The following is a 20,023-nucleotide window of genomic DNA, read 5'->3' on the forward strand; positions in this document are numbered from 1 at the left end:
AAAGCTGAAATGTAGTATTCCACCCTCAGTTTCTAGTTGATAGTTTTCCATTACTTTTACCTCTTTTAATTAAATGCAGTTTGCGTAAATCTGTGCTCAATTTGTAATTATGCCAAAATAAATTCCTAACTTCAGTCAGGTTTAAATTTCTTTCAAGAAGTGACACATATCTTCCACTGGGAGCATCACCTTACAGATGATATGTTATCTGTGTTTGTAGAAACAGTCCTTCACTACCAGTTCTGAAATGCCACTGTGTCTTTTTTTTTTTTTAAACTGCTCCTTTGAGGTCACAGTGATGAAGACATCTCCTCATTCCTTTAAGAGTCCCACTGTAGTGTGAGAGTTCTTTTTGGAAGAATTTTCTTTGCTGGAGAGGACAGAAAAGATGCAAGGCAGCTGTAATCCCTAATCTGTGTTCCAGCAGATAGTTTTGCTTGGTAAACTGAACGCAGTGCTATGCTGGCAGCACTGTGCATCTTCTAGGCTGGAACCGTTCTCTGTCGGGCAGCTTGGATGAGTTCAGATAAACATGCCATTTTTGTTCAGGTAAACAAGTCGACTTATCTCAGAGCAAGGCTGGAGGAAATGGGTTGGTTTGCATCTGCTTTGAACCTCTGCTGAGCTGCAAGAGTGTCCTTGGTCCAGGAACACAGTTCTGGTATCTGTAGTAGGGTGTGGGAAAGGAGCAGTGCTAGTGCAGCAGAAACATTCCTGTGTGAGCACAGATATTTATACAAATGCTGCACAAGAGATGTGGGCAAAGGGGAAGGAACTTCCAAGATGGGTACATCACTTAAATTGTACTGCTTTCACGTCTTAGCGTTTTACTGAGCAGAGAGCCAGCCTGATTGTTACCCTACACAGATGGGCAACTTGGAGACATCCTGCAACAGGTCTTGCAGAGGAGAAAAGTGCAGGACCTGTGTGCAAATTTTGAGGGGGGGAGAAAAGCATGAGGTGATGGAAAGTGAACTCAGTTTTCCCTTACATGTTCCCTAAATACGTCTTCCCTAAATACGTCTTCCCTCAATACTATCGATTTCAGCCAGGAGCATGGTGTATGTAGACACTACCCAAAGGGCATTATGAAACAGCTAAAAACACTTCTAAATGCATACGTAGCAGGAGTCTCTGGGGTGTGTGTGTATATATATATATATAATGAGAATGCAGATTAATTTTCTACAAGTGAAAGAATTAACTTCAGTGCATTCTCAATGTGTGTTTTTTCCATTTGTGAAATCAAAATAATACAAAAAAATACAAAAAAAAAAAACTCAAAGCAAGCCAGCTACCTGCCGAGACTTCAAACGTTCAATTTCTAAAAGCTCTTGCAAACTATTGGCTGAAGATTCTTGGTCTGGCCTGGTGCAGCTCAACAAGGGCAGGCAGTGAGCACTTTCAGTTTGAAGCTGTTCATTTTGCTGGGAAGTTTGTGGCAATGTCTTTATTCATCCATCCATTGTCTGGCCCAGCTTTGCAAAAGAAAGTTTAGCCAAGTGCTTAAATAGTGTTTGGGCCTTTTGGGGGAAATTAATAGTGTGAGTTTCTCCCGCTACAGGAAGACAAGAGACAACGAGCTCTGTAAATCACCATGAAGAGGATGTTTACCACATCAGGGCAATGCTAAGCTTCGCAGAGCTGGTAGGTTCCTCCTATTGGCCTTCAAGACCACATAATGTAATCCTGCAGTGATCCCCGGCAGAATATTACTGTGCTGATCTGAGACCTTTATATCTGACCTCTTCCTTTTGCTCTTATGCCCAGAGACACCTCATGGGTTTTTTTCCTCAAAGTTTGTAGGCAGGTCCTGTGCTTTTTCTCTTGGAGATCTGTTGTAGGAAGTCTCCAAGATGCTGCCGTTCTGTGATAACAGGCTGGCTCCATGCTCAGTAAAACACTAAGATCTGAAAGCAGGACATATAAGATGTATTTACCCTCAAAGTTAGCTGCTATACGGTGGTAATATTTTTTAATTTAATTAAAAGACATGATGAAGACATGGATAGTGAAAATAAGTTATCCCATGCTGCAGGTAGGAACCAAATGCCCCTAACGGAGAGGCCACCTGGGTCAGTGCGAGACTGTCGGGTTCGTGATGCAGGACACTGCATGCTTAGAATTAATGCGAAATTGTGCCAGCTTCTACAGCCAGAGAGTGCTGCTACGGCCATAGGTGATAACAGTTCTTAAAAAGCTTACAGTTCCTGAGAAGTAACCCCTTGATAGCACTAAATTTACAACCAGAAGTCTAGCATGACTATTACGTGTTATCTTTATCTAAACATCCCATTCTTGTTTCCACCTTGCCACTTTTTGAACGCTGACAGAATCTGCAGAAATCTGGCCATTATTACATTCCAAAAAACAAATAATCTAATGACTTTTTTAAATAAAACAACACCTCTTTGTAGAGATAAAATTCCTTTAGGTAGAGGCCTTTACTACTGCTCCTGCAATAGCTACATCCATTGTCCAGCAAGAAAACACTGCCTGGTTTCTATGCATCTTTCCCAAAGCATGTCATCAACCTTTAGTCCATTAGACTAAATGCAGAGATATGATATTTAAAGGTGTGCTTGTGTTTTCCTGGGGGTGTTTTCCAGACAGTTTCTGGGTTATTGGTAAATGTCAGCATGCAGCAGATCTCACAGGTGGATGGGAACTCATGATGCCTGTGTTTGAAGTTATAGTAACCCAAAAAACTCCACTTATTTGGAAGCTTAGTGACCTTATGGCCTAAGCGATATTATTCAATACCGATCTTAATTATTATTTAAGGTTACGTCTCTTTATAAGATATAAATTTATACTGCAGCTCTTGAGTGTGGGCTTGAACGGGCTGTTTAAATACCCTTCTCTTCCTCCTGGATTATTGAGCCGTCCTGATGCCTCCAGGCCTTAACCTTTAAATCCCGGCCAACCTCCCCATTCCCTTTTTCGCCCTTTTTTTGGGGGGGGTTTGGTGCCGAGGGGGAGGTGCCTCAGCCATGGCGCTCAGGGGGGCCGCGCTCGGCTCTCCCGCCAACACGCCCCGGGCCGGGCCCAACCATGGCGGCGGGGGGGACGGGGAGGGAGCCGGGAGCGTCCTGACGCCTCCCGTTCCTCCGTGAACCACCGAGGAGCCCTCTTGGTTCTCGGCGAGTCTCGGCGGAGGCTCGGCGGGCGCGTTTCTCCCCTCCTCGGCCCTTCCACACGCCCGCGTGTCCCCCCCCGGGGCGCCGCGGTGGAGGGGCCGGCGGGGAGGCGGGCTCGGCACGGCGGCGGCGGGAGATGCGAAGCGGGGCCGGCTGCGCTCCCTGCCGCCCCACGCCATGGCTGCCCGGCAGCGGAGCCCTCACGGCGCCGAGACCGCCAGGTAGGAGCCAGCGGGGAGCCTGGAGGTCCCCCCTCGGCCAGCTCCCTTCACCCGTTCCTCCCCGCTTCCCTCCCTCGCTTCCCCTCAGCGAGGCCGCCTCGTGTGGGGGGCGCCGCCGCCGCCGCCATGTTGCGAGCCGCCGGCCCCTCGCTGAGGGGACGCCGCTTCGTTGCGGGGAGTGAAGGCGACGAGTCGTTTTTTTTATTATTATTATTTATTTACTTAATTATTTTTAATAGAGATGGAAGTAACGGCTTTGTCTTGTCTGCCGGCAGCCCGCAGTCTGCCCCGCGGTGGTGCCAGGGGAGGAAGCGCGGCGCGGATGGGAAGCGGCGGAGGCAGAGCCAAGACGGCGGCGCGGCGAGGGACGAGAGCTCCGGCAGGGCTGCCGACGGCAGGCTGGGCAGGTAGGTCGTGGGCTGCTCCCCTCAGAAAACACCCCGCTGGAATACGGCACCTGCAGGGGAACACGAAGTCATCGAGCCCCTAGCTGCCTCACGGCAAACCAAAAGTTAAAGCGTGATGCTGAGGGCATCATCCAGATGCCTTCCGAGCACCGACGGGCGCGGGGCACCAGCCACCTCTCCAGGAACATGTCCCAGGGTCTTACTGCCTGCACAGCAAGGCAATTTTTCCTCGCACCCACTATGATCCTCCCCTGACACAGCTCTGTGCTGTTCCAACACGCACACTAAATACTTGGTCCAGAAGAAATTAATCTGGCGCGGTGTTTTTGTCTCAGAGTTGCTCCTTGAGAAATAAGGCTCTTTGATCTTTTAACCTCGTCAATGCGTATAGATATCTGAGGGGAGAGCGTCAAGAGGATGGAGCTGTGCTCTTTTCAGTTGTGCCCAACGACAGGATGAGAGGCAACGGGCACAAACTGAAGCACAGGAGGTTCCGACTGAATATGCGGGGACATTTCTTTGCTGTGAGGGTGACAGAGCACTGCAACAGGTTGTGGAATCTCCTCTGGATATACTCAAAACTCACCAGGAGGCCATCCTGCACAATGTGCTCTAGGAGATCCTGTTCAGCAGAGGGGTTGGAGTAGATGATCTCTAGAGGTCCCTTCCAACCTCAGTCATTCTGTGATTAATTCTCATGATTTGCACTATTTTTCTTCATTTTTTTTATGCTTGCACTTTATGCTTGATTACTGCTGTTTACCATGAAGTGCTAACAGCACAGAAAAAACTGTGCATCTTTGTGGGTACAGGCTGTGCTTACTGTTAGGGTCAAAAAAACCAAGTTGACTAATGAAACATGCAAGTCTGCAAAGTAATCTGCACTTATTTTTCTGAAGCCTTACTTCTGAGAATGCTACATCATCCCAAAAAGTTGTTTCTAAATATGTGAGCAAATCTGGGAGGGGGGTCCACTTCTGAGGTCAGTCATTCTGTTCGTAGTGCTGCCATTTGCCTTCCTTACCATTTCCCCAGCACAGGAAATGACAATTTAGTGAACGTATCTTATTTTATAGCACCGTTTACATCTGAGCTATAAATACCAGGGTCCCTTTTGTTCCTCTCATCAGTGGATCGGAGTTGCAGCCTACAGCCCTGTTGATTGAACCTAGGCTTCTGATCCAGAATGAGATGGGTTGTACCCTAGAATTAAACGGTTTTTTTTTGCTGATGGTAAGCCCAGAAGACACCGGTCAACAGCTCAAAGGCTGGTATCAAAAATAAATTACTAAATTAATTTCAGGAAGCATGCTTGAATTGTTTACTTTGCGATAGTCAGCAGTGCACCTTTTTCTTCCGTGGGGGAGCAGTAATCAAATGTGGCCTGCTTTTTCAGTTAGAGATGGATTTAAGTAAATGATAGAAATCATTTTTGGATGAACAGATATTTGCGAAGGGACCTGTGCTGTTTGGTACAGATTTTAAAACTTTTCTGAGTTGGTAACTGAGGTTCATCTAAAAAGGACTTCCACTATGAATTTAACAAAAACATCAAAGTAGTGCAAGCCCATTTCTGAGCTGGGAGCAGGGAGGGATTTGGAGTTGGTTTTAGTGCAGATGCAAATTCCCTGACTTCAAGAGACTTCTCTGGGCAGAACCTTCGTAACTCTCCAGAGAATTTCCAGATCTAATGAGAAAACTCTGGTCTGTAGGACGCGGTTTTGGTTTTGTACTTTAGGAAGATAAATCATCAGGATAGGAGGTGGTCTGGAAAACATATTTAATAATCTGAATGTGGGCAGCTGTCAGCTGGGAAAGGTTATGCTCGTGATGTTAATGGGCTGCAATAAAGTTGTTAAATGCTGTTAGCAAGGTCAGAGCAAATGTCAGGTTACCAACTGAAAACTGAGTCTTTTCTTTAATGATCTGTATAATGTAATTACATGTTCTAACTTTTGTCTCTTATAGCTCAGGAGTCTGCAATCATGAAAGGGTAAATATTTGATACATTGTTCAGTGGAGTGAAAATACAGAAGTGAGTAAACGAGAGAAGATGATAGTTCACATACCATATTCTGAAGGAAACCAACTTAAACTTACTGAAGTGTAGGCTAGGTAACTTGTTACAGTGGTTAGTTTCTACAGATATCTACGTAAACTTCTTAACAAAAACAAAACAAAACCAGACAACCTCAGAGTGGAACTACCAATTTTTTAGTTTTAAAATGCTACCATTTTCATAGAACTATAGAAGATCTTCAGAATTATTGTGACTACTATACATGAGTATGTCAAATAGCTATCAAGCTGTGAATGGGGGAGATGGTAGGAGAGGGATGAAATACAATAAAACAAATCTGTAATTTTTTTCTTCTTCAGTTTTACAACACCAGAAGGCCCTGGCCCCCTTTCCCGGTGTTCAGACTGGGGAACTGCAGTGGAAGAAGATGAAATGAGAACCAACGTTAACAAAGAAATTGCAAGGTACCCGTGGGTTTTTAACATGTGGAGGAGGGAGGGAAAATGGCAGTTTTCCTGTAGAATCTGCATTGACTTGTATTTTTAACTTAAATGCTGTAGTAAAATCAGACCAGCCTTGGCCTGAGAGCCAGAGGTAGCAAGTTCTGCTTTAGGCCAGCTGTGGCTTAAGTCCTGTAGCAGGGACGTAGCACACTGGAAAGTCACTAAACCTCTCCCTTTTGGACAAAACCTCTCCTGTGTCTCCAGATTTAAATCATCTCCTTTGAATATCCTTTTGGCATTTACTGTTTTGGCATATCATTACCATAGGAAGGTTTTTTAGACAGAAGACTCAGGAAGTGAAAGTCCTTTGGAGTTTTGTTTTGTTTTTTTTTTTTTTTTTTTTAGGGAAAAAACTGAAGCAACCATTCCATAGTGGGAAGGTACTTAGGTTGACTTATTCAAGGCTACTGCTTAACTGAGAAGTGAAATTAACTGTGAGCTGGGACAGTGCAGCGTTGTCTGTTCTCTTTGTGTATATACTTAATACTGACTTGAACTCTTACAGATACAGAAGAAAACTCCTCATAAATGAGTTTTCAAGGGAAAGGAGGTCCTCTTCTGGAAGGTAGGTTTCTAACTTAGCTGACAAACAATAGGTTTGAATTTTCAAATGTACTGTGTTGCTTCTGAAAACTGTTCAAGTAGTTCATTGGAGGTCTCCCCTGATATTATAATTCAGTAACATTCTCAGCATCCATTTGAAAATTTTTAATGTTTCTTTTTAATTTTCGGCATGCAAGTTTGTTCTAGGCGTATCACTTGTTTTCTGGTACCCCCATTTTATATTACTTTTTTCTTAGTTCTGATTCAAAGGAGTCCACTGCAACAGTAGAACTTGAGACGGATGAAGTGGTTTTGATGAGAAGACAAAAACAGATAAACTATGGAAAAAATACAATTGCGTACGATAGATACATTAAAGAAGTTCCTAGGTAAGTTGCTCGAGTTTCTGGAAAACTAAATGTTCAAATAGAGGTCATACCTGTTCTTTGTAAGCATGTGAACGTACTAAACTTGATATCTGAGGTATCTACAAATGAAACTAAGGCTTTTTTTTTTTACCAGATAAGCGCAATGAACAAATTAAATGTGTCTTGGATTTTTGTTCATTTTAAAACTACTCTGTACATGAGGCCTTTTTAACTTTTTCATGCTGCAGAAATGAAAGTGTAAGTTCTTTTGCTGTGTTTGTCAGTTAGGGGAAATGAAACTGCTTTTTTTGCAGCCAGTTTTCTCGTTAGTAAACTGACAGGCAAAATGGACTATGGTTGCTCTTAAACTTGGTATATATGTTATATGCAGAAACTGCACAATTAAGTTTTCAGATCTAACATTGACTTTTTTTTCCCCACTTGACCCAAAAATGGAAGAACTAAAATGTTCATGTGTAGATGCCAGCCTTTCACTTGAGTACTGGAATTGTGCAGTAGTCTTTGTTGTTGTTTTTTTTTCCCCAGAAAAATCACTTAGAATTTGCTGGGTTGTAATGAGCATGGGCAGCAGGCAGTCTTAACTTTTACAGCTATCTGATATCTCTGTGTGAAAAGCATCAATAATTTTTTTCATGTCTAATATAGATGCCATCGTATACCAGGAGTTCACCCCAGAACTCCAAATAAATTTAAGAAGTACAGCCGTAGGTCATGGGACCAGCAAATAAAACTGTGGAAAGTTGCACTGCATTCCTGGGATCCACCTACTGAAGAAGGATGTGATCTGCAAGAAATGTATGTATAGAATCTTAAAGATAGATGTATATATTAAAAAACAGCAACACCTTATGTTCAAAAAAATAAAGAATTGTAGCCATTTGTGAGACAAGTCAGCGATTACTGAACGTTTTCATTAGTTACTTGTCCGCAGTTAGTGTTCTTGAGAGCTACTCAGTTCCTTCTCAGAGTATGTAACAGCTTTCTGGACCTAATTGGTGAGACTGGACTTGTAAGGGCATATCTATATATCCCCCATTTCTTGTAATGTATTTCCACTGGATGAGATCAGAGTTCATGCTGCAGTGCTTTATAGTGGGAAATATCACACCAGCAAGGCAGAATGTTCTTTCAGGCCAGCGTAGATTAATTAAGCTGTGGTAGAAGCAGTGCTGGAGAGTTCAGACTGACAGATCTCATGAATATTGAGCTCAGAACAGAATAATGCAAATAGTTATTTTTCTCTACAGAAAGCAATAAAACTGGTCAGGGAATATCCAAAAGAAAACGGTGGGATTACAGAATGAAGGGATGCAGACGTAACTAATTCCTCAGGAAACAGATTTGTGGTGACAGACTACTTTATCACCTCCCTTGGCACCCCCCCAAACATTGGTGATGATTTTAAAATCAGTGTGGAGCAGTGGGATATAAAAAGCAGTGGCTTACTTTAGCTTTCTTTTACTTGTAATCAACAAGAAGGGAGTTAAGTGGTGTTTCATCCTGAAGCCTGCGGCATCTGTTGGTGTTGAAATGCTAGTCTGTCTTCAAATACTAGTGCCCGGTTCTGTGTATTGTGGCTGTTAAATCTTGAGTGGAAAACAAATTAATGAAAACCTTGTCCAGGGAAATAAAAATTGTTTGCTCTTTCCGTAACCGTTGTCCTCTATATTGAGGCATTGCTTGCGCGTTGGGTGGTTTTAGTTGCACTACTCAATCTCAAGGCTTTAACGTAGTCTTCAGCCATTTTGGCTGTGTAAGTTAACCTGCTGTTCTGTTTTGTCTCAGCACTTTTGTCACCTCTGTATAACCTCAGTAGGTCTCGTTGCTCTTGTTCTGACATTGCTTTCCGGTCTGCGCCCATGAACTACAATAAACCTCCTATTAAAAAATGTAATTGGTTCTAAGGTATATGCTTTTAAATTATTTACAGTAGTCCTGTTGACCTTGGTGAGATGGAGACAGAATCCGTAGCAAGCCATTCTACAGAATCTCAAACGAGCTGTCAAGATAATGATGTAAGAACGCCTGTCATTTGCATAAATATTTGTTTAGTAATTGGTCCGTTGATTAGAATTGTAACCAGAGTAGCCTGAATACACGAGAGGCTCCACAGTCAGCTGTGTTTAGGGGCTGCAATTATTAAATTCAGACACTTTCACAGCTGTAATCAATGTCTGTCTGTAGTCTGAATTTAGAGAATTAGAACTTAACTGTCATCTGAGATGGTCACTTCCCTAATTTTTTATAGCTGGCAGAAGAGAATACACCTGTTCAAAATATGTCACTTGTGAACTGTGATGTAAAGAGGAAATACTACTGTACATTGAAATACCTGATTTTAAAACAGAAAACAATTGGTACAGTTTTCTGGGCATGAGTGGACATTTTGGATGCTCTTTTTATACCTAGAAAACACTTAGCACAGCTGAGCTGTGCCCTGTTCTAAAGATGTAGTAATGTTTTTCTTGCTGTTTTCTTAATACATCTCTCATGATGAATATTGAATCTGTATAAGGTTTTGGTGTACACATACACCGATCCTTAAGATGTATGTAAGAAACCTTAGGAAGTGGTTGTATGGCCTTCACTTGAATCTCTTCAGATTTGAGACTAGCCTAATGTTTTTGTATGGCCTTTAAAAAAAAGTGTTTGTAAGCCTCTGCTATAGAGTGGTCTAAATGAATTGAAGAAGTTACATGAACTATTGCCTAAGCAAACCTGTATTTAACTGCTTATTTTTAATGTTTTTTGTATTCCAGGATACCTGTTCTGGCACTCCCACCAAAGTTAGACACATTGACTATCAAGCAGAAGGTGAATTTGACTTGGAAGCGTGTTTGAGTGAGCCACTTAAAGATTTCAATACTGTGAGTTAAATAGTCTTATGCCAATTGTTTTAGGGGAAGTTTCTTTTTAAATTTGAGAGGTTAGCTTGATTCATAAACTGGGTGTTTTCTACCTTTTAATAGTGAGAAGGGTTAAGCAAAGTTAAAGACTGTTCTCTAAGTTGTGGTTGGTCTACATATTCTCTGGACCAAATTTATGTAAAAAGTAGAATTAAGTTTTGTGACTTCTTTTTAATTTTTAATTTATGTATCTCAGATTTTTTTATAAAACCTTCCAATAGAAAAAACAGCCGAAGGCAGTGCTATTCTCAAGTGATTATAAAGTTCATCAAGATCTTACCATCTTTTTTCCCCCATTGTGTCCCTAATTTCAGTTGTCCACCTGCAGATCAAGAGCAAAATAGGGAAAAGTTTTTCAGCAGCTGTATGTCATTTTGCTTTTCCATCTGTCTCTACAAAGATCCGTCTGGAAGTAATGCAGGCGGTAGCTGAAGCATACTGCTGATTAGTACTAGTATACTTGTCTGTTGCAGTCACTAAAGTTTAAACTGCCTTACCTTTTAAAAACAAAAAAAAACCAGATTCTTTTTATTTGCAAAAATGTTTCTGAAACAACTGGAGAAGAATTACTCAAGAAATTAGTCAATATTGTAAAGACTAGGTAGCAGTAATATTGTTTTAAGAAGCAGTAGGCTGAATTTGAAATCTGTAAATATTAATAAGTTGTTTGTTAATACAGTCAAGAAAACAAAATGTTTAGGGAAAATAATTGATGCTTTTTAATTTGCCGATTTTAAATGTAAAACTTGTAAATGATAACACTGTACAGACTTTCTGCTGAAAGCAGTTAATGTTTCTATTGCTTTTGTATGGGATGTTGCTGGAAAATAAATGGATGTGAATTTATTTACGACTCTTCATTTCCTACTACTGGTGTTCCGTGGATAACAGAATGCAGAGAAAATACTGAAAGCCATATATCTGAGACTGATACTAATAAGCTAGGGTATAATATGGGTTTTAGGGGAAGACCTAGAATCTAGTTGTGTGAGGCCACCGTGGTGAATTTAAGACTGGTTTGTAATGGGTGAGCCTTTTGCAGTCCCCTTCAAAGCAGTTCAGATTAGTAGGTCTCTGTGAGCTGGTTACAAGGTTGTGTTCTCTAGAACTGCTGCTGGAAAAGCTAGGTGGGCACTTGAAGCTCTGTTAACTGGACCTCACCTGATTTGATCTCTAACCTGGAATTTCTGGGTGTTGGTGTTAGAACACTCTCAGGCTCAAAGGAGACACAAACTTCTCAAATCTCCGGTGAGTATCCTACCTATAAGGACTATTACTAGTTATCAAGTTTGTCAGGCACTCTTATAATTCTGTAGCTTTTGTCTTGATCTGATGGGGAAACATCCAAGAGGAAGCTGTGATCTTAAGGTCAAGCCAAGATCTCCCATGTCACACTGGAGGCATTTGATGCCTTTACCTAAGGCTTCATCGTGCTAAATGGCCTTAAAACCAGACTTCCTGGGCAGCACAGTAACTGTTATGAGCATCAAGGTTTTTAACTCGGGTGATAGGGCTGACAGGCAATTGCACATGAAGTTCCCTGGGAACACTATTCCAAATCACAACTACCTACTATTATGTATTTCTGTTTGTTTGTTTGTTTTAATGGTTAGCGCATCTAACCATCAACCACTTAAAAATGTAGTTCTGCCACTGTGCCATTCACTGTTGGCAACTGGTGGTACTAAATATTTTCATAATTTTTTGCTTGTTTGTTTTGTTGCACTTTTAAATATTTTGAAGGTTCGTAATGAGTCACGTGAAGTCAAGAACAAAACTATTCATATCGTAAATAAGCAACCGATAGTACACACTTCAGCATCGGTCAAGAATAAAGAACTAATGTTAGATGAGGTGGCGTCTTTACCCAATGTGAACTAGTACAGCAGGGTTTCTGGAGAGAACTACACATTGCAGAGCTGCAAATTAATTCTTTGTTTCATCTTGATTCTGTATTCATAATCCTGAAGCGCTTGATTCTGCGTAACCGTAGGGTGGTAGTTGACACGGAGCTGTTGTCTCGATTTGCATGTTTTCAGGAGATACCAGGTGCTCGTGCTGCTCGTACACTTGCTGTAGCGGGTAGAAATAGTCGAGCTGTCTACTTTGCTGTTGTTTTACTGAAAGGACTGTGCAAGGAATTAGATGGTCAGTGAATTGGCTTCTCCATGTTATTCATAATACCATGCTATATCTAAACTTCCCATGCATAGCGTGGCAAAACTTGTCAAGGTGTTGTGGTTTAACCCGACCCAGCCTGGGCCCGCTGTCCTGCCTCTGTCCCCTCCCAGCCCCTGGTGCGCCCTGGCGGGCTGGCACGAGAAGCTGAAAAGGCTTTGACTCAGTGTAAGTAAGCACTGCTCCGCAACAACTAGAACATCGGCGCGTTATCAGCATTATTCTCATCCTAAATCCAAAACACAGCACCCTACCAGCTACGAGGAAGAAAGTTAACTATCCCAGCTGAAACCAGGACGCGAGGTTATATTATACCCAGGCTGTTCAGGTTGTTTTGAATAAAATTAAGTCCAGAGATGCTAGCAGATACATCCAGTCTGGTCTCCTGGGTAACACGGGTCATACAATATCACCTTAATCCTGTAGTGAGTAATTTTAAGCCTCGTGTGGAGAACCAGGATGAGGCAGTACTGGAGTCAAGAGAAGCAATTCGACTTTTTAAAGGGGGGATGGTAGATCTAACACCCGATTTAACACCCATAGGCAGCTAAGCATCGCACAGCTGCTCGCTCACTCCCCCCAGTGGAATGAGGGAGAGAATCAGAAAGGTAAAAAAAACTCGTGGGTTGAGTTTTTACAGCCTTTTTTAAAGGCTGTTTAGTAAGTAAAGCAAAAGGTGCATGCTAAAAGTTTCAGGCCTGGGGGAAAAAGGGGAAAACTTCACGAAGAACCATAGTTCCTATGCAGAATAGGAAGATGTTAGGCAAAGAGTGGAGACTGCTTTTCTGCTATAACAAAACGTATAAAATATTTCTCCTTTGGCAAGCATCTTGGGACGTTTAAGTTTCTACAGAGAAACTTCTCAGGGTTTTATCCGTAAGCTTAGATAATTTATTTCTCCTGGCTTGCTTAAAAGCAACCGTTAGATGCAGGTCTGGGGTGTTCAGCATGCGTTCTTACCCAGGCACTGATACTTGTTGGTAAACTGTATCAGCTTAGAAGTCTTTTTAGCTGCACGATGTTCAGTGTCTGTGAAACAGGCTCAGATTCTGAGTTTGTCCTGAAACAACAGGGCATCCGTGGTATTGGTTTTAATCCTATGAGTTATTCCCCTTCACTTCAACTATTTAGAGAACTTCGTGTTTATGGACTGCATCGAGGTAGGGGTTTAAAGAGAGCACCCATGTTTTCTGAGATGTTTTTTCACTAAAATAATGAGCAGGAAATATATATTTTTTTCACTGAATGCAAAATTGAATGAATCATAGAGTGATTTAGGTTGGAATTGACCTTAATGTCCATCCATTTCCAGCTCCCTGCCGTGGGCAGGGACACCTCCCACCAGCCCAGGCTGCCCCCAGCCCCATCCAGCCTGGCCTTGGGCACTTCCAGGGATGGGGCACCCACAGCTTCTCTGGGCAGCCTGTTCAGTGCCTCACCACCTTTTGAGTGAAGAATTTCTTAAAATATCTAATCTAAATCTTCACTTTTTTAGTTTAAAACCATTCCCCCTTGTCCTGTCACTGCACCCCCTGACAAAGAGTCCCTCCCCAGCTTTCCTGCAGCCCCCTTTAGATACTGGCAGGCCGTTGTAAGGTCTCCCCGGAGCCTTCTCTGCTCCATGCTGAACAACCCCATTTCCTTCAGCCTGTCTCTATCCGATCCAACAGCTCCATGTCCTTGTGCTGGGGGCCCCAGAGCTGAACGCAGGGCTCCAGGTGGGGTCTCACAAGAGCAGAGCAGAGGGGGACAATCCCCTCCCTCGCCCTGCTGCCACCCTGCTTTTGTTGCAGCCCAGGACATGGCTGGCTTTCTGGGCTGCTAGCACACATTGCTGGCTCATGTGGAGCTTCTCATCAGCCAACGTCTCCAGGTCCTTCTCCTCAGGGCTGCTCTCAGTGAAGTCCTCTGGTGGTTAAATGTGGGGTAACATCATCTGTTTAAGTTAATGTCTAGTTAATAAAATAATATTACATAGTATAAAATCTGTTTTTTTTTTCAATTGTGCATAATTGCCTACGATGGACTTTGCTTCAGACGGAGAACTGGTGAGTCAAACAGCGGAGTTAATAGGTTAAAGCCCTTTAAAAATGTGCAGGTTGTTACATGGGCAGCAGAATCTGTCAGCCTTGCTTTTTATAGATCTGAGCCTTCTGTTTTATGTTTTTCGTACTCCCTTCATAGCAAGAGCCTTGTGTCCTCTTTCAGCATCCTTCATACCATGCCTAGCAAACTGACTGTAGTCTTGGCTCTGGCTAATTCAAAGCTCCATCTTTTTTGACTGGATATTTGGTAACGTGCTGAGCACGTAGGAGCTAAGCTGTCCCAACTCTTCCTCCACTTGTGCATTAACTGGGCCTTCCTTCACTACTTAGCTGGTGTCACATAAAGCTTACAGGAAGGTATGTACCCTTTTGTTAAATACAGAGGAAAATGGAAAGCTAGTTTAAAAATTAGAAAGGGTGGGACAGATGTTCTGAAAAAGACTTGACAATGCAATGATTTAAGCCTCTTTAAGGAAGCCAAGCTAAAGCCAGCTTTGTTCCATGAATCCATTTTTAAGTCAAAAATACCCATTCAAACAACATTTTGTTCATGCGTGTATTTACTAAAGTTATTTTCAGGATTATCTGCTTTGTTGTGTTGCTAATGCACATAAGATCCCTGGTACAAAGGCAAGGTTTTTGTAATTACATTTGAATGTGGATCTGTGGGGAAGTCTACTGGGGGCTTTTTTTTTAATCAAAACTGGATTGGTAAAAGAGCTCTTTTGAAAGAAATTTGAACTTAGTGGAAGTTCCCATTCTTCTGTTTTCTTCTTCTATATGGCTTCTCAAAACGTGAGAAGGTTGGTTAATAACTGTTTGGGAATTCCTTCCTGAGAGCTTCATGACAAATAGGGATAATTTTGGCAAAATACAACATGACTGGCAAAGAGATTGAAGTTACTTTGGGAAGGGTCAAAATCCATTTTAGTTTCAAAGAACCCAGTGTAGTTAGGAAGTAGTATATGTAAGAAATCAGGAGAGAAAGCAGTATTGAAGGGCAGAATTTATTCAATACATGTGGTATTTAATTTTGCAGCATCCACTACCTAAATACAAGATGTGCAAGGAATCAAGGTCCAGCATCTGTCACTTCTGCCCCGCACTGTATTTTTGGATTCCCAATGCAAGTTTCTTCTCAGAGTTTGCCACTTACCTCCCTTGGATTGTGTTGAAACACAATAGGAAACGAATTTATCCCCAAAGTGCTGATTCATACGCTTGAGAAATAAGCTAGTTTGAAGTGGAACCTTGGAGCTTCCTTCATGGGTTAAACTGGGGTTCAGCTGTCTGCGCTGGGGGCTTTCTTTCTATTCAAGTTCCCATTGAGAGAGTTCCTGGGAGGTACTGAAAAGGCTCTAATTATTAGTAAAAACAATGTTCCCTTTTGTGTCCCGTTAGAAAGGGGCTATTCCATTTCTTCGGAAAAATGCTTTGTTTTCAGAAATATGAGCGCAATATAGAGATGAAGATTTGTGTCTGTTCTTTCAAACAGCTTTCATGTGCTGGAATCAAAGTAACTTTGCAATACTGCAGAGGGCAGTAAAAGTGCATGTTTAATTACATGCACACAAAAGAAATCTCCGAGTTGCTTTACATTTGTTGTAAATGCTAGGAATCTAATTATACTTACTGATTCTGACCTTAGGAGCAACCCATAGTTCCAATAAAATCCCTTCAAGTCTGTCATCTTTCACTGTTCTTTCCATTTCCAGTTTCACTTGATCTTAAGCCCATTATTACAGGGAATGGAGGATAATAGAAACTTAACAGCAGACAGAGAGAAAAAAAAATGGACCTGGGGGGGGGGAAGTCCTCCTGACAGATAGCACTAGCCTGCTTGCATTTAAAAACCCCTAGTGCTATACAGTGGAAGTATATAAAAATGCTTATTTAATTTGCTTTATAAAGACATTTTTTCATATGCAAAGAATAAAGGAAACTTTTTTTTTTCCCTGAGGGTTTTAAATTTCCCAAAGAAGACTCCTTTTAGGATTTTGTCCACGGTTAATTGTTTTCAGAACCTTTCCGAGCATTGAATTCATTTTCTTTGACATAATCGTTTAGACTGTGTTAGTCTCATATCTACCAGATCATTAGTGCTCTAAAAGCATTGCTGTATGAATTAAAAATTATACGCTGTAGTTGCAGAGTTGGGTGTAAAATCAAAGTAGGAAATTAGCAGCAACTGAAAAGAATACGTTGGTAAGGTTACCACGTACAATGCATGGAGGAAAGAATGCTAGAAAATGTAGTTAAAAAAGTGTCAGTACAATCTAGAGACTGCTCATAGCCCGAATTGTTGAGCAGTGTATGCAAGGTGGTGGCAAAGCCAGCACTGGTAAATGTATAAGGAATAAAATGATGTTCTGGTGGTCCTCTGTCCCTGAGCAGAGGCAGTAATCCTTGTCTGCAAGGAAGAAGGAGGAAGAACTTCAAGCTAGCCAGGCTGCTCTGGAAGCAAATTCATGCTTCACTACGCAACTAGAATTTCTGGAACAATATGCTCCGAAGAAAAGACCAGCAAGAAAATATACACTGCTGATTAACAGGCGATGCTCTGGCAACAGTTAATGCATGTGATACCAACTCTATTAAACTGTCAATTTACCAGAAAATTTATTAATTTTCTTTCTCTGGCGTTTGACCATAAAACTCCTTCCCTTCTTTTTCTCTTTTTAGAGAGTGCCATTAGGGCAAATTAACAACCTTTATACTAGACCAAGTATGGCACGAAGCGTAAAGTATGGATGCGAGGCTTTACCTGACTTTTAATCAATTTTTTGCGGCACTATTCAGAATATAACTTTCTCAGATTTTGATCCCAATAGTAAATATATATAGTATTGGGATGAATTTATAAATATATATAATAAATATGTATGTGCATATACATATATTTATATCTATATGTATATATATGCACATCTACTGAAATGTTAACGTAAGTCCTTCCAGTATTAATGGATGACATTATTTTTCTGAATAATAATCATGCCATAGATTAAGCGAGGCCTGTGGCAATTTTTATTATTGGGAACTAGAGATAGAATGGCTGAACGGAATTACAGGTTTTGCAAATCTTAATCTGGGGTGGTAAAATAGCTCTATTCAAATAAGCAGTGAGCACTTCAGCTAGACCTTTAGGAAGTGTCTAGAACTGGGCAGGGATGGGCTTCTTGTGAAAAACGTCTGTATGTTGAACTTTTGTTTTTAAACAAAAAAAATGGGAAAAGCAAAGATGTTACCCTGGAAAATTCGGATTAAGATCCTTGCTTCACCACAGCTGCCTGATGTGGAGGAGGCAGAGGAAGGACTGTCGCATCCCTGCAGACTCTTAATTATTCTTCAGCTAGGGCTCTCCTCGTGGTCAGAAAATACTCCCAAAAAACCTTCGTGTACAAATGTCAGCAAAGATATTCCTTCCAAAAACTCCCAAACAAGTCTAATGTGAACTTTTAAGCGAAGATACAGGTAGCACGGAATAAGGCACGCTTTGTCTCCCAGCACCAGTCTGTGACACTAAAACCATAAGTAGAATTTAAGCCCTTTGCTGGAATTCAACATAAAGATTCTTTCACGTTAGTACAGAACTTTAAGGTCTGTTTTCCAAAAAGATAATTCAACTCCATGTGCATTTCTTAGAAAAAAGAGACCTGAAAATGTGACTTCTTCCGTTGAAGAATGCAGCTTTCTCGCTTTCATTGCCTCTCTTGGTTTGGTTTTGATGGAAAAACATAAGGAAAAACAACTGAATTTGGTAGAGATTTGTTTTACAAATTAAGATGGGTGTTGATGGGGGAAAAACACATTCTTGCTGGTAGAGTGAGTCAGACTCTTAACAGCAAAATAGCCCCTCCGAACTTCGACTGCTGTAAATCAACTAATAGTAAGTTAAAGCCGAGAGCGGTGTTTTGCTTTCGGACTCTTCTTGCTGAGAGTTCTGCTTTTCACATGGACGCAGATGAAAAAGGGATGATCCCTTTAAGAGCTCGATAGGTTAAGTCAGGAAATTCATATCTCGCACACCAGGCAAAAATATGCCAGCAACTGCTGGGAAAATGACAACTGCAGTGTCTGATCGCTTGTCAAATCAATGAGGCTTTTCTCTCCTTTTGGTGAGAATTTATTTGCAGGGGTTGGTGAGCTGAGAAAATAAGATTCCTGACCTAATGGTCACCCCCATTGGTATCTCATTGTGGAAAATACTCTCTGCTGCAGTCCATTCAAGTGATTGGCAATGACAGCTTGGATGGATATTGTCAGTTGACAGGGCTTTGCACTCTTTCTGTTTTAAAAATGATGTGAAAGATCCCTTCCCCAGCGTGCAGTGCCACAAGTCGAGTTTATGAATGAATGGATGAATGCATGCTTCTCCCCTGTCATCTGCGACAAAAAAAAAAATCTTCCGATCCCATCCCCAAAATGAGATGCTAAGTAAATTCACACACTTGCGTTTAACGCTCAAATGGTGCCTGAAGGCAAGCTGAGCAAGTCCTCCCAAACGCCACGGCTGTATTTTTCTGTAGTCATTCGGAATTTCATGGAAAATGTAAAACTGCCCAGTTGATATGGAAAATCTCCATGAAAAATGTGAAATTCCAGCGTTTCCAGCAAGGTTTTGCTGACAGCTCATGCATGGCGAATAGCCTGAAAGACATGCATGCAATTAAGGGATCCATATAGCCGGGCTGCGGAGAACAAGGCAGGCGGTGGGGGATGTGGCCTTTGCTAGGGCCAGCTGGTGTCTGCTCCTGGGCTCTCCGAGGGCACCAGACCATTGAGAGAAGTGGGGCGAAAGGGGGAAAAAAAAAAAAAAAAAAAAGAAAACACAAGCTTCAGAGAAAATGCACCAAGTCTATCGGAGAAAATCCCGAAGCTCCTAGGTAACACTTTCCCTCCCCACGCCTCCCCCTTTCTGGAGGCTGTCAGATGCGGCTCGGAGCCTGACAGAAGTGGCTGGGTTTTGCAGACCCGATGGTAATGATGCAAATATCAAGGACGCGGAGACACCGGGGAACTTAGCCAGGGAGCCAGGTGCTAGGTTATGAAGATGAGAATGGTTTGGAAGGGAGGGTATTTAAATATTCCCCTGTAATCATGTCGGGCGTGTAACACCAGCGCTTGCTGGAGACGCTAGGGGTTGAAGAGAGACTTTTGCTCTGTATCTGCATTTCTTTGTGACATTTCTGAATGGTTTAGCCCTTTATTGAATATGTTATTGAATACGGAGGCTAAAACCAAAAAGAGAACTGCAAAACTTCTCCTGCCCCGCTCCCCCTCCCTGTTTCCGTTGCCATACGGCAGCGTAACGCTGCAGGTAGCGGGTTTCTTGTTGTGCCACGTGCTCCTTTATCTGCGAACCTGCAGCCTGCTGACACCAGCCTGGCCCTGTAGCACGCTTGTGTTTGTGCCCTCACTGAGTTACCCAGTATTAGCAGGAGCAGGTTGAGTAGTTCGAGCTAGGGACTAGAGGTTTGCAGAACAAGAACGGAGCGCTGAAGGAGAGGGAACTGCCCTACAGCGCGTTTGTTCCGAAAACATCCCCTAAAGTCGCGTGCTGCCATCGTTCCTCCCGAGACGGGGCAGGCAGGGAGGTGTGGTGCGGGCATGCTGAAGCTACCAGGGGTCTGCTCCCTTGGACAAGCCGTTCAGCACAGTACAACACCTG

General features: G+C 42.2%; 1 protein-coding gene across 1 annotated transcript; it reads left to right on the forward strand.

Annotated features, from left to right (window-relative positions):
- The first annotated feature begins 3,051 nt into the window (after window positions 1–3,051).
- On the forward strand, window positions 3,052–10,975 carry LOC308195203 (histone RNA hairpin-binding protein-like). The gene is made up of 9 exons (XM_080592221.1): window positions 3,052–3,361; window positions 3,637–3,768; window positions 6,148–6,252; window positions 6,797–6,856; window positions 7,092–7,223; window positions 7,869–8,018; window positions 9,154–9,238; window positions 9,983–10,090; window positions 10,444–10,975. Exons 1-9 carry the CDS (start codon window positions 3,318–3,320, stop codon window positions 10,471–10,473), a joined length of 846 nt encoding a protein of 281 aa, XP_080448347.1. The 5' UTR covers window positions 3,052–3,317; the 3' UTR covers window positions 10,474–10,975.
- The last annotated feature ends 9,048 nt before the right edge of the window (window positions 10,976–20,023 follow it).

This window comes from Anser brachyrhynchus, assembly GCF_964034855.1.
Source record: "Anser brachyrhynchus genome assembly, chromosome: 4".
NCBI classification, from domain to species: domain Eukaryota; kingdom Metazoa; phylum Chordata; class Aves; order Anseriformes; family Anatidae; genus Anser; species Anser brachyrhynchus.

Excerpts from the sequence above, each read along its gene's own strand:
- LOC308195203 (XM_080592221.1), top strand. The coding sequence starts at position 3,318 with ATGGCTGCCCGGCAGCGGAGCCCTCACGGCGCCGAGACCGCCAG. Across the intron at positions 7,224-7,868 it reads TACATTAAAGAAGTTCCTAG|ATGCCATCGTATACCAGGAG; the intron begins GTAAGTTGCTCG and ends TGTCTAATATAG. Across the intron at positions 8,019-9,153 it reads GGATGTGATCTGCAAGAAAT|TAGTCCTGTTGACCTTGGTG; the intron begins GTATGTATAGAA and ends AATTATTTACAG.